The 15,105-nt window shown below is 39.3% G+C and overlaps 1 protein-coding gene and 1 long non-coding RNA gene across 6 annotated transcripts in view; both read right to left on the bottom strand.

Moving 5' to 3' along the window:
• shtn1 (shootin 1) overlaps positions 1-15,105 on the bottom strand; it is a 50,501-nt gene that overhangs the window by 22,754 nt on the left and 12,642 nt on the right. For all 5 annotated transcript variants that reach the window (XM_044214204.1, XM_044214205.1, XM_044214206.1 and 2 more), the window contains 3 exons: positions 10,661-10,755; positions 4,749-4,935; positions 276-373 (listed from right to left, as the gene is read on the bottom strand). In XM_044214204.1, the coding sequence (XP_044070139.1) occupies positions 276-373; positions 4,749-4,935; positions 10,661-10,755 (380 nt within the window). The remainder of the gene's footprint in view (positions 1-275; positions 374-4,748; positions 4,936-10,660; positions 10,756-15,105) is intronic.
• On the bottom strand, positions 12,676-15,097 carry LOC122884376. Its single transcript, XR_006379873.1, has 2 exons — positions 14,854-15,097; positions 12,676-14,509 (listed from the first exon to the last, which is right to left on the bottom strand). It is a non-coding gene; the product is annotated as an uncharacterized LOC122884376 (long non-coding RNA).

Genomic DNA, 15,105 nt, shown 5'->3' with positions numbered 1-15,105 from the left:
CCAACCACGTAGCGTGAGTAAGTCTTTTGCCTGCCGAATGCCTTGCAGGTCGAAATATTGCATTAATAAAAACTTGGGAGCTTGAAAGTTTTGGTGGGCGGACAGCCTCTCCTCTTTCCAACTTCTCTTAGTATTTCTTAGTTTTCAATAATTTGGTAGCCTTGCCATTGACATAGATTTATTATGAGCAAAAATTATGTATGTATGTATGTATTGTATATGGAATCTGAGTGACAGAAACAGTGCAAAACAAAACAAAACAAATGTAAACTTACTTCTTCTCTGGTTTCCCTCAGTTGTTCTCTTACTGCTTCAAGATCAGTGTCTGCTTGATTTTTCTCCTTTAGTGTTAACTCCAACTTATTTTGTAGCTCTGAAACAAAAACATCAAAGAAATTATTAAACAGTGTTCTTTCTTACACACATCATATTGAGTGTATTTGCATTACAGCAAACCCTTTACTATATGAATTTGCTGGTACCACCAAGGTTAGTTTGACTGGCCTTAATGTAATGTTGAGGAAATACTAGCTAGTAGTAGTAACTGAATATCAGAGGCCAAAATACACAGCATGTGATCATGTACAAGATTTTTGTTGATTTTAGATTCTGAATATTTAATATATGTTTACCCCTCATTTATTTATTTCTTTTTGCATAAAATTTAGGAATTTCTGTGCCCAGGAAATCTGAAATCTTTGAAATTACACAGAGATTAAATCTGTTAATACCAACCAGCTCACAGCAGGACCAGGCTGAGACATTTAGGAGGGTACTCAAGCAGAAAAAGGTCGATGACACCTAAAATTGTTTTTGGGGAGAGATTGAATGCCCTTTGTTAAGTAGGACAAGTATTCTGATGGATAACATTCTCACATTAAATGAAAATGCTAAACAATTTCTGAGCAGATGAAGAGTTTTGACAATGGCAGGACCTTCTTTGGACCTCACCTGTGATGTTCTCAGCTAAGAATTTAAACAGATGTTCTTTGGTCATAGTCAGTTTAAACATTTATATGGTAAAAGTGAGAACATGTAGAGTGAAAGTATCCCATGTGTTCTCTGACAGGAAGTGCTTTGGCTAGCTGTCCATTAACATGCAATTATGATTTTTCGACATAATAAGCCCACAATCTTTGAGCAAGTCAACTTATTTCTGTATTCAATCATCTTCTGCATCCGAGTATATCATTTGCAAATGACATGATTATCTCTCCCTTTTAATGCCAACAGCCTTGAACAACATGATGGGAAAAGCATCATGGAGTATGAATCCATTATCACCCGGGGTATAATTACTGTTTGACTAAAGGAACTGACCATGACATTTCCCAGAGACAGCTGGATGAGAAGGAAAGTAGTTCACTAGTGCTGTATTTTAGTAGTGAGTTTAAGACTCACAGAACATACTTACTTTATGCATTAGTAATGCACAGTTTAGCAGTTTACAAATGAGAAGTTAAAATTTTTTGCCCGCTATAGTGTAGATATTCTTTTAATATCTATTTCCACTTTGGTACATTTAGCATATACACCATATACTTTGAGTGAAACAATGAATTAAAAATTAATAAAGAATCCTGCACACTGATGGACTTATTTTTTAATGACGTTTTGTCCTTACACCTTCATCAGGTGAAATTCAGTCAGATTTAATATTGAAATGATGTTTATCCGATGAGGATTGAAGGCCCGACATTCGGGTTAATAAATGTGTACAAGTAACCAAGTATGTAGTGTGGGTGGTGGATAGGCGTGTCACGCATCCAGCAGGACATCAGAGTTTGTGTCCTGTCACAGACCTGCAAACACAGGACATAGCACACAGAAAAATCTGAACAACAATCCTTCCCTAACTTTAACCAGGTGTGTTAGGCTTTGTTCAGACTGCAGGTAAATCAGATTTGTTTCTCAAATCAGATCTTTAAGACAGACTGTCTGCACTGTTATTTGCAAGTGATCAGATCAGATTTGTGTGTCCAGATATCTCCAACCTATCTGCATGGGTTGCTGTGGTAACGATATAGGAGTCAGTAACTACGTACGCTGGTGACATAAGAAATGGAGCTCCATCATCTCGTCCTCCAAACAATCGTGCTGTCGGTGCAGAACTGGTATGATGCCTCCTCTGACGCACATCACTCTGGCTTTGACGGCGTTATTGTGTGTTGTGCAAAAGACACTTTGAAATTCGATTTGAGCGGCCAGAGCGTCCAAGCTGAGACACATCTGTAGAAATTCTCCAAATCTGGCTTGGATCTGATTTGCAAAAATCGCATTTGATTTCTTTTTTTGCTGTCCAGACTTTCTAAAATCTGGATTCAATCTGGATATGCCAAAAAACGGATTTGGGCTGGCATTCTGAACAAGGCCATCATTGCTTGATCTGAGTCATGCAATAACTGTAGTTTATTTGCCATAAGCAAGATTTTCCATGCGCTGATATTGTACAAAGACACAATTTTTAAAATGTCAATGAACATATTTCGCAGTTTTTCAGAATCCCTAGTATGGATCAAGCAAACACGGGATCCTACACTTCCCATAATGCATCAATATTTTCATTAGACCTTAAATGGTAAATGCTCACATCTTTCTCCATGTGCCCACTTTGTAATCTGTTATAAATGTGTAGTTTCCAAGACAAATTCAATTCAATGCAGTAACTTTATGCAACTGTTTTCATAGGCTGAGTAGTGTTCCTCTGACAAGTTATTTTACATGTCAGACATGTAAAATCTGTGTAGTGCCCCTAGTACCATCAAAGAGGTACTACTGTCACATTCTGCCTCTCTGTCTCTCTCTCCAGCCACATTCCCACTTCCCCAAACCTAACCAATGCCATTCTCTACCTGTCCACCAGATGCCCTAGGACTTGTCCACCTGTCTCAGCCATCTCACTGACTCTGACTCCAGCCACTCCCTCTTGTCCTGCAGTAAACCCTTTCCCTCCAGTCCCAACAACCTAACCGTCCCCACCCATCTGCTCACCTGTTCCTACTTTCCTCATCAGCCACTCTCTCCATATACTGGTCCACTTCCTTTGTCAGTTTGTCCTAGTTGCTATGTTGTGGTCTTGCCTTGTGTTTTTGCTTTCGAGCGCCTGTCACCCGAACCCGAACCTACCTGCCTGTCTACCTGCCTGTCTGCCCGCCTGCCTGCAATCTATTTTTGGTCATTAAACCACTGATATCATCCTGCCGACTTGACTGTCTGCATTTGGGTCCTTCCCCTGTTGCCACTCTCCACTATCCCCGTGACAACTACACTACCTATCAATAACTGGTAACAGGTAATGATAAAAGGTAGGAATTGTGCTGTCAAACTCAGGCCTTGTCCACTCGTATACCGATATTTTTGTAAACAAATGTTTTCCTCTACGTTTTAGCCTCTCGTCCACATGCAAACGGGGGTTTAAGTCACTAAAACTGCGATTTTTCAAATCTCTGGTTTCTGTGTATCCGTGAGGACATGGGAAACAGTGACGTCATCACCTCAATTCGCGCATGCCCATTGTTGCTTTGTGTAATGAGCCCTCCACCACGTTGTCCATCCACACATATGAATCACATTTTGCTTTCAGTTTTGCCATACACCTTGGGCCGTGTGCCAGGTGTAAAAGTAAAATAACTATAAATAAATAATTAGTTACTATTATTTGTTTTTTAGTTACTACTGCCAAAGGAAAATAAACTCCCTACAAGTCCTCAGGATGTTCTTTTCTGGTATTTGACTTTATCGCCACCTACTGACCTGGAATGCTTGTTTGTTCGGAGCACCCTAAAGGTCATGGCAAGGACTACTTTTGCATTCGCTCACAATGTTTTGCGTTACCTCACAATAAATTTTGCGTTCTCGCACAATACTTTTCTTTTTCCATTCCTTCTGAGCCATATGTAAATGGACTGTACTTATATAGCGCCTTTCTAGTCTTTCTGACTACTCAAAGCACTTCAACTACATATCTCATTCACCCACATTCATACAGTGATGGCAGAACTGCTCACCAAAGTAATTCACACAGCAATTTGGGGTTCAGTGTCTTGCCCAAAGACACTTCGACACGTGGGCCGGATCGAACCGCCGACCTTCCGATTGGTGGACGACCCGCTCTACCACTAAGCCACAGCCGCCCCGAATTATACTGATATAGTACTACTGCTCAAAAGCCATGCATGGTTATGTAATTAGTGAAAGTAAACTTAAACAAATTCTTAGATCAGGAGGTCTCTCCTGTTGGTTTCATTTGTAAACAGTTACTATACTCTGTACTGTACTGTATCAGAGGGGTTTCCCTGAGGAAAAAGAGACCAGATGTGCAGTTGAATCTACCTCAAAAAGCTAATTTGTTGTATTATGAGTCAAAAAAAACAACAAACAAGGTGACTGAAATGCTGAATGACTGAGTCTGTGGTTCTGTCCCAGAAACAGCAGACAACACTGAACTACTTGCAGAGATACATCAGAAATGCAAACCAATGCAAGTTGGAAAGCTTTTTGCGTTTTTGCACAGGGTTTTATACATTTTTTTTTAAAATCAGACCTGCTAAATTTCAGGTGCACCAGTGTGACCAATGAAAATGTTTTGTTGCACTTGACTGATTTTTTGGTTGCATGTGCATCACACCCTGGATTCCTGTTACTTGAACACGCTGTTTCTAAGTGGCTAGAGCTATGGTAACTTGCTGGTAAATATGACATAATATATGACATACATCACAATTGGTGGAGTTGGAGACATCTTGTACCTGAGGTGGTGGTCTGGCACTTAGGGGAGAGGCAGATCTTGCTGGCTGCATGTAGCGCTTTACTCTCCTCCTCCTCCTCCTCCTCCTCCTCTTCATCCTCAAGGTTGATCTCAGTGATGGTCTCTGGGCTGAGGTGGGACAGCAACATTATACTTTTCCTCTTCAGAGAGCGGTTCTGACGGTTCAACTACAGTGAGGAGGCAAGAATACCATGAAGAAAATGGATCAACAGCACGCTAAGGTAAACTATTTAAAGGTGCTGCCCTGCTCTCTAAATATTGGCATCGGCCATTGAAAAACCCATATCGGTCGACCACTAATCAAGATAAAGCGTTATATAAATGTAATTTATTATTATTATTAACATTATTTTATTATTATCAATAATAATAATAATATTAAGGAACACAAATGTGCTGCTGTGCAGGTACAATATGTGGTCTAGATCAGCTGCTGGATTAGTTTTTTGCATCCGCCTCCAAAAATCCTCTGTCCTCCTGACCCCACTGGGTACTGGCATCTTTTTTTAAATTCCAAAAGCACTGATCCAAATGCCATATCCATCTTTGGCAACATTAGAACCTAAGAAGAATTGACGCCTCCCAACCGCTTACCTGCAAAAACTGTATTAGGAATATGCCTTGTTGAATACAGAAAGGCACAAAGAGGTCACATACAGTATTTCAAATTTTATGCAATGCATTTAATAAATAGTATATAGTAGTGATTGTACAAATATTATTATATACTATTTACTGTGTATACTTAATATATAGTATTTAATTGTATTTTGTTTTAAAATTTTGAATCTTGAAATTACATGGAGGCAATATGGGGTGGAAAAAGGAAGGTTGGACTGATTTACACAATTAATCACTTAAAAACTGGGAAATGGACAACAGGTTACTTCTGTAATACCTCTAACTAAAATCTGTTGAACATGATTAAGCAGCAAAGGAAATACAAACAGGCAGTAACACTGAACTTTTCAGAAAGTAGACTCCTTTTGAATGGAAAATAATTAATTCAACAACACAGCCATGACAATAACACTTAAGTGGAAATAGTTTCACTTAAGAGGAAGAATACGCTCACCATACCTCAATACGAGATTACATGGTGCTGCCACAGAAACAACCTCTGAATGCACAATTTATGGCATATTTAGCACGTATTCCCTAAAAGATGACATGAATCCAACAAAAACTGACAGTCGGCATCTTACAGCGCCTTCATTTTTCAAATCTGCATAGAGTGAGAAGCGTGCTTTGTATTAAGCTAGTGGGAAAACACGAAAAGAAATAAGGTAGCAGAGGGACAGACGGCAGATGAGATGTTGATTTCCTCCTTTCTTTGGCCCCGCAATCAGTCATAATGGCAGGACACATGCAAAAGCAATAAGGTGTGAAAAAACAGACATCATTAGAGGAGCAAAAGCAGACAAAGAAAAAGGCAGTAAATATCTCTCCTTTTTAGATGTAATCACAGTTTTTTGATGTGACATGTATTTGCATCTTGCATTTCTGTGCATCCATGTTTGTCTGTGTGATTGTCAGTTCTCACATGTATTCTTATGTGCGTTTTTTCTTTGAAATTCTTTACAAATTCTTCATGAAGCATACATACTAAACTGCCACAATGGCTAATCCATTTCTAAAAGTTCAATTATCAGGACGGCCATGTGTATCAATTAAGGAGACCAAGAAAAACATGAACGAAGCCTATGGGAAGAAGATGGATGCCAATTATGCATGTTTCTTGATGTCATCTGACGGAAGAAAAGTGCCTGGCGAGAAGAAAAAAAGAAGAGAAATAGAAAAGATGAGCCATAAAAGAAACATTTAATAATGGGATCCTGGTGGGAGCAGATTGCAGCAATTCCATCTTTTGATTATGCCCTTCAGACTGAATCTTTTTTTCTGAAATGCAATCAACAATACATAACATGGAATCACATTCTTTTGATGATTATCTACAATTCGTGAGAGATGTATGTATAAAATTACATACTAAGATAAATCAAGGCTGACATAGCATCGGGCTAGCACTCTCCGAAGGTCACCATTACAAAGTCACAGCCCCGTCATCTTACCTTTTGATCACACATCAACACAAACACATTAAGCATCAAAACCACATTCTGATTTGACTGGTTGTAAATTGCTAACACAATCCAGCCACTTTTTAATTCAAAATGTTGAAGAGTTAAGGGATTGCTCTGAACTTTAGCTTCTTTCAGAGTGGCCTTGAAAATATTTGGTATGTAAAATCACCATCATTGGGTACAAAGAAATTAATACAGAGTTCAATTTGTCTGTCCTCCTCTGGGAACACCATGTAATTTGGGTTTGATTTAAATGTAAATGAGTAATAAACTGATGTTAACACCCTCAGAGTGTAGGCATTGTGACTTTACAATATTGCTGAAATGCTATTGAAAGGTCAACACTGTTCAAAAAGGTAATGTCACTTATTCCAACCTTATTCTATTCACAGTACTAGATTAATGAAGAATAGATGTGTTGCTTTTAACTGAAGTAAGTGAATAGTTGATGTATGGATATATTCTCGGAAATGGCTAATCAAGGACTATTGGTCTGTCTGCCCCCCATAGTGAGTGCTCATACACCCTACTATATTAGCAAGGCAGGCACAGGGATTGTCTAGTTATGGAAACTTTAATGTCATATAACAAGGAAGAATAGGAGGAAAGAAGCAGTGAGCAGAAGAGACCAAAGTCATCAAATAAAGCTTGAAAGAGAAGAGTCACTTAGACTGCCATGAAGCAAGCTTTTAGTCAGTATATTCTTAAGAACAAAGATTAATTCCTGCTGTCAGACCAGGAGCAGGCTAGTTTACTGCTGCCTCTTAGCAGCCCTTTTCAGTGGACATAGCCTGATGCATTATCTTTTCTGAAGCCAATTCTTGCACTCAGTGAGTCAGTAGGAAAAGAAATGTGACAAAAAAAGAATCTTTCTCCCACATTTCAAGGCAATGACAATTCATCACATTTGATTCTGTGTCATCAGTTGATAAATATTCACTTTGGAAACCCTGAAATTTCCAAAACTGCACATTTGCATCCATAGAGCACAATGACAAAGTAAATACTACAACAACATTTTGTTGCAATTTTGTGCCGTATTTCAAGTTTCTTGAATAGATATGTTGAAAAACTGTCATACCTATATGACCTGATCTCCACTCTTCCTTGGAGTCATGAGTTATTGACACGAGAATTACTGAATATTTGAATAAGAGTCAAAACATTCTACCTGCTTCCTAAGGGGTTTACATTTTTAGTTTTTATTTCTCTCATATAGTAAGTTAAAGTAATTGCAAGTAAATGCTTCAGACATGAGACTGACAGTGAGATCTTGAGCTTGTGCCCAATAAAGGATCAGCATCATACTGCTAGGCAGTGCTCAGCAGTAAATCTCATTTACTCAGGAAAGAGAGACTGACTGTCATTCTCTGTTTCAGCAATCATTTTCTCTGAGCACAGAGGCATTTGAACTGTTAAAACTTTGAGAGACAACTCTTGTCACAACATTGTCTACTTGAGGCCACCTCCTCTCCTAAAGGTTAATGATTTGCAATGTGGACAGAGACAGTCTGATTTACACTTTGATAGAGTCCAGCATTTAAACCACTGCATTATTACTTGCTGTTTGGGTTGTCCTTGTCCACACTAGCACTTCCATAAAACTAGTATTAATGTGGTGTTTTTGAAGAGTTTGTAAAGCTCACATACACCAGATGATTCACAAGTAAATACCACAAAACACATTTACACTGATATTGTCATTGTCTATAATTTAGTCCAAACTGGACTGGATTTAAGGGGGCAACAGAAATATAAGAAAAAGATGATAATACAACAATATCAGTATAATTTGTCCTACTTACTATAAATGTGTGGTTCATATCAGTGGTAGAAATATAGGCAGTGCAGCTGCTCTTGGTCCTGTGGTCTGATGGGGCCCACCCATGGGCCAACCACGATATTGCAGGTGTGGCCCCCCACTACTAATTATGTGGACAGCGAGGTTAAGACAGAGGCACTTAACTGGTCCAGTCTTTTTAAACCATAGTTAGACCAAATCAGTTTATATGCCTTAAAATATATCTCATGTCTGTCATCGTTAGTGTTACATTTCCAAATACATCCCATTAGCCTCCATGAATGCCATTATTTTTTCTTTTCTTTTTCAATTATACAGTAGGTGAGTAGGCTATTCTGGCAGAGGTGGGGGGTGAAGTTTCACAATGGTCGCTGTACCAACTTGTTATAATTTTTTGCGTGAGCCATAATGATTTTATAGTGAAATATGATCAAGGTCATGTTCCAAAGATAGGAAGAAATAATATAGTATTTTCAAAGTGTTGTGTTAGTATTTAATCCTCTGGCCCTAAGGAGAAGTTATTAGCTTGTATTATACTTTACAATATAATATTGCAATTGTTTTAAAATTGTTGTTTGTGGCTGCCATATGGCCTCACAATCTAGACCGGTTAGGAAATTAATTTTGGTTAATATATATAACAATAAAACTGTATAGGCCTAACATCCTATATCATCACACACTGCTTAACACCATGGGGAAACATATCAAAAACAATTAAGACAAGCAACAACAAAAAAGCCTGACCTAAAAATATCGATATGTGTGTTCGTACGATTGTGTGCGCATCTCGATGTGAGTCTGGCTAATTAAAATATCATGCACTGGACCGTCATTATTAGGTGAGCTAATGGTTCAGACTCACCATTCCATGCTACCCCTTAAGTTACAGTAGTCTGTAAATGATAATAAAAAATTAAGGTACATTTCTTAATTAAACTAACTTTAAATTAAACTACAGAATTACAGCAGAGATTCAACAGAAACATCTAGAACAGATGCAATATTTTATCATACTGAATACTGGAATAATAACAGTACTGCCATTTGTTATTACATAGTTTAAAGGTTAAGCTTTTTAACCTTCACAAAATATAAAATGAATTGCGGCAATGAATGTTTGACAAGGTCAAAAAATGAGTAGTGGGTACTGGGAGTGTCTTGAGGGTCAAAAGATAAAGTCTTTCAAAGCCAGAAATCTCAGCAGCCAGCTAAGTAATCTTTGAGCCAGTAGTATTAATCAGCAACCCAGTCAACTTACCCAGATACCTTATGGTCATTTGGGGCAGAATAAATCTTACTTGTCACCCCTGTAAGATGAGGATGAAAAGCAACCCAAAGGAAAGAGGAGGACTGAAGGCAGAGGAACGGTAAGAAAAAAGGCCTAAAAGTTGACCTTCACCATAATTCTCCCTCAGCCACCCACTGCCCAAAACCTGGTCCAACCAGGTGGATTGTCAGGGCTTTTGTCCAGAAACTGAATGAGAAATGATTACAGTGATAAGCTCAACACCAGTGGGCTGCAAAATCACTACGTGCCAGGCTCCCCCACTCTCAATCACAACTCACATTTTAGCAAGGACTCCAAAAAATGTGCTCTGAATCAAAAGAATCCAATGCAATTTTAGACACTAAGATACGGGGACAGCAGCAGAACTGGACAACAACAGACTGCTTTTGATTGCAACATACAAATTGAATGTGACGGTTACTGGAATACAGTGACCAGAGTTGTAATCGTAAATAACTGATTTTATGCTGTAGTATTTATATAGCCAAACTTGTTCTAAATCAACAGATCATACAATTCTGATTACATTATTCCTCTCTTGTTTTAACTTAATGATACGATTTTATTGGTTGTGAGCATGTTTTATTGCACTCGAATCTAACTTGAATCCAGGCTTCCTTAGGCAATGTCAGTAACATAGAAATAACACAGATGGTATGACAGAATACTTTGAGCAGTGTTGTTGACAGTATTTGTCTAAAGATGTCGAAGTGTACCTTCGAGGCCAGGGCTTCAGCACTTTCTCTACATGTCCTCTCGATCTCCAGGTTCTCCTGAATGCCATTGACCTCCTTAATGACCATCTGCGAAACTAAGAAAAAAAGAGAATTAAAAACAAAGAAAATGATAGACCATATTGCCTCTATTTTATATGAAGTTATTTGATTATTGATATCATTGCAATAATTTATAAGTAGCATTTTACTGTTGGTAGTAGGTTGAGGTGGAGCAAATTTTGACTGCTTTATATATTGTTGGGTAAGTTAATCTATAGCAATGCATCATCTTAAAGGCTCAGCATATGTTTTGTATGTAAGTTTAGATTTATTAACTAGTAACTATATCTGTCAAATAAATGTAATGGAGTAGAAGTAACCATTGTGTCTGGTTCTGTCCAAGGTTTCTGCCTCTTAAAGTTGCCTCTGAAGTTTTTTCTTTCCACTGTTGCCAAATGCTTGCTCATGGTGGGATTTGTTGGGTCTCTGTAATTAATATTATAAAGAGTACGGTCTAGACCTGCTCTATAGGAAAAATGCAATGAGATAACTTCTGTTATAAATTGGCGCTATATAAATAAATTGAAGTATAAAACAGCATTAAATCGAAATACTCAAATAATGTACAAATACCACAAAACTGTACTTCAGTATAGTATTTCAGTAAAAATACTTGCTGTTACATTTTACTACAGATAGGGACAAAGTGAACATTTCTAAACAGAGAAAGAGAAATCAATTTTACCAATATTGAAAATAGAAGCCTTTCTGGTCCAACCAGTAACAAATGTCAGCTTGTTAAGACCCATTATGTTATCTTCCCATTTTGCCAAATCAAAACACCATTAACTAACCGACAAAGCAACATACTAACAGATTGACACAGAGACAAGAAAATGATCCATGTTCATCTTACAATTTGTGCCCTTTAGTAAAGAAGCCCACTAGTCAGAAGCTTTCGTTGATGTGACAATGTTAATGAAATATTAAAAATTTAAAATTCTACTGAATGACTGCATTCATGTCAATACAAACTTAAAAAGTCAACTCATGGCCATTCAACCTGATCAAAATGCAATCAAGGAAACAAAGAATATGATTAGGATTTTCTAAATGAGTGGGTGCATACCTGTGACTTCTCATTTCATTGCGCAGTTAATTGAGAAAAGAGTACCGTAACACTTGACACTGAAGTATATTTTTGCTTGTTATTGTGTCTACCATCTGAGTAGCCTCAGTGGTAAGTGACCTATGTGCATCATTATAATTTGAATTCAAAAGAAAGTGAACTAAATGTTGTTACCAATGCATCTTTTATTCAGATAATTTCCCCTACCTTTTTATTTTCATCAGCCAGGACCAATGTTTATTGAGTGTAGACTGAATACAGGCAGGAAACAACTTAAAGCATAACACTATGAATAACAGTTTAGAGTCTATGTGGGCTTTTGGTGAGAATGATACATGTGAAGTTGCACTTAACCCAGGGTGAACGGAAACATTTGCCTTTAAGCCTTAATTCTTTGCTAAATTACTTTAGCATGTACTACAACAGGGCTGCACTAGAAAGGCATATGACGAGAAAGACAGTGAACTTTTATTTGATAAAACACAATATCTTATACATTTTTGACAAAACAATCTTAACTTAAGGTCCACTTACAGTTTGTTATGGAGCTATCAACCGTATCAAGCATTCTTTATTAGCAGATGAAGTTATACAAGTGCTCCGAATAATGGAATGTTTGAACATCTACAATTCCATGACAAATGAGAAAACTCCAGAAGACCATGGCCCTGTTCTTCAAATGTGGCATAATTCCGGCTAACATGCTGTTATCGGGCTAAAATAATCCTGTTTATTTTCATCCAGCTAATTTGGTTCTTTGAAAGCAGTTTGAGGACTGATTTGTTAATTCTGGATGTTATCGTGAATAACAGTGAGCAAGTATTTTGACATAAAGGCAAAATGAGTTGAAACCATGATCAGCATTCATATGATTGGTTGAGTTTGGTTTAATGTGTGTTCTTGTATTTTGTTTTCCATTTTGCTCCACAGTGTTTCCACACTTACACACTGATCACTGTTAAACAATGAGATATTACCAGTGAATGTGGTCAGACAACAAGTGATGTTAGTGCATGATTGGTGAGGTTCTCCCCAATGTACATGCAGAGACTTTTAAGTGATAAACATAAGCCTTCTATGAAAATGAAACTTTACTAAAATCTCTTTAAAAAGAAGCTTCAATTGTAAAGTGAGTTCTGCAGTTTAAGCTGGTAATATTATTTCATTATAATTTTGGTTGAAATACCTAATTTTGACCATTGCATGTCACGGGCGATGTCTAACAAATTGGCATATGACAAGGTCCACAGTGAAACAAAGTGAAGGACGATGACATCGTTGTCGGGGGGAATTTGACCCCATTCACAGCTCATCCTCACCTACTTGCCCGGTCTTTCTTTACTTTTCCGCCCTATTTGTTATAAGGGTAGCGTGGCTCCTTTAAGGAACAGGGCAGTGCGTAGTGAGTGTGTGGGTGAGCGAGAGAGAGAGTGACGCCACAGTGACGGTGGACTGCATTCAGAGCAGAGCAGACAGGTGTTGGTGGTCGGAGCAGAGGGAAAGGTTAGCAGTGAACTTGTCTAGTAGCAGTAAATGTACAGTGTAGGTTACAATTTGCCCATGAATAAACGCTGCAGCTCCTCAATACCCAAGACATTCCCATGTCTTGCTTCCCAAAAGTGAGAAGTGAAACTGGTTAGCCCTGGGGTTAGCATCAACTTCAGCCCTGGAGGAAAACAAAGTCTCCCCTGTGCTTCCTGAACTCCACAGAGTGCTGGAAGAGACTGGTTTCAGTTGGGATACATGAAAAGTGGGGTGGACTCTCATGGAGCGGGGTAGTTTCAGCCTGACCGCAGAAGGATAAATGATGTGTTCGATAATGAATGGACCAATGTAGCAAGGGGAAAGTTTCTTGGATTCAGTTCTTAGTAGGATGTTCTTGGAAGAAAGCCAAACTCTCTGACCTGGTTTATAAGGTGGTGCTGGGATCCGGTGCCACTCTGTGATGTTGCGGTTCTTCTCTTTCCGTCTGGCCGTTAGTCTGGGGATAAGGTAGATTGCATACAAGTGGATAGACAGAAAGGGCTCCAACTCACAATTCTTCCCTTGGTCCAGTCAATGTGTGGGTTGTCGTAACCAGGGGAAGCCCAGAACTAGTGAGGTTGTAGGAGATGAGATGAGTTGGAATTGAATGTCTTCTGCTTTTGCTGATAACACAAATTACACGGGAGCTGTGCAGTCAGTTATCTGTGCTAAGAGTCTACCATCCAAAGCCTTAACCTTGCATAGAATGTCCAGAGACTCAGTAAGGACGCCAGCCTGCCAAGCCAACTCGATATCCAAAAATTTAGCTTCTGCCCTGGAGTCGATGAGAGCCAATAATGGGAGCGACGCTTGTTGGTTGCTGAGAGTGGCCTGGATCTGTAACCTCAGAGAGCCCTGGTTTGGGGGGTTGTCTTGGCTCACCAGAACCCCCAATGTGACTGGTGTGTGCCTATTCTTTTGGTCGCACCAGACAAGCTGCCAAAAAGTGGCCCCTGTGGCCACAGAACAAACATTCCCCAGCCATTCTTCTGCGGAAACACTTGGCCGGTGTGAGATGTGCTCGGCCAAGTTGCATGGGTTCCACTTCAGGAGCGATCTGAGGCTGCGGACGCGTGTCAGCAATCGGGATTTGCGTTCCAAGTCTCGTGGGTGTAGTCGGAGGTGCATTGTGTGAGGAGTGAGCAAGGGGACGGCTGGCATGCTCCTGGCGTCGTTCATGTAGACAGTTGTCCATCCTAATACACAGGGAAATCAGAGCATCTAGGTTAGTGGGCTCATCCCGAGCAGCCAGCTCATCCTTGATTAGTTCACACAATCCCTTCACAAACACGTTAATAAGTGCTTCCTCATTCAGCCCCGAGTCAGCAGCCAGTGTCCGGAACTCAATAGAATAATCCGCTATGCTTCGGTTCCCTTGACCAATGTGTAGCAACCGTCGCCCAGCGTTCCCACTGGCATCCGGATGATCAAAAACATTCCTCATCTTAGCCAAAAACTCCACTAAGGATAGTGACGACAAGGGTTGACTAACATGAATAGCTTCTGCTCTTCCTCTTAGTAACCCCGCAATATAATGTACCTTAGACTGATCCGAAGAAAACGTTAGAGGTCGCTGGCATAATACCAGAGAGCATAGTAGAAGAAAACCCCGGCATCTCATTACATCTCCGGCAAAGGGATCCAGGTCGGAGGCGTAGGAATCCCGCAGTAGTGGCGATGTCGGCGGCGGATTCACTGGAGTAGCTGGTGGAGATTGCGCCAACGGGGCTGGAGAACAGAGCTGGGTAGTTAGTCTTGAAACTTAATTAGTGAGTTGTGTGATCTGGGTTAC

The sequence above is a fragment of the Siniperca chuatsi genome, linkage group LG11, assembly GCF_020085105.1.
Source record: "Siniperca chuatsi isolate FFG_IHB_CAS linkage group LG11, ASM2008510v1, whole genome shotgun sequence".
NCBI lineage: Eukaryota > Metazoa > Chordata > Actinopteri > Centrarchiformes > Sinipercidae > Siniperca > Siniperca chuatsi.
Note: the sequence above shows the minus strand (reverse complement) of the source record. Positions and strands in the feature narration are given on the sequence as shown.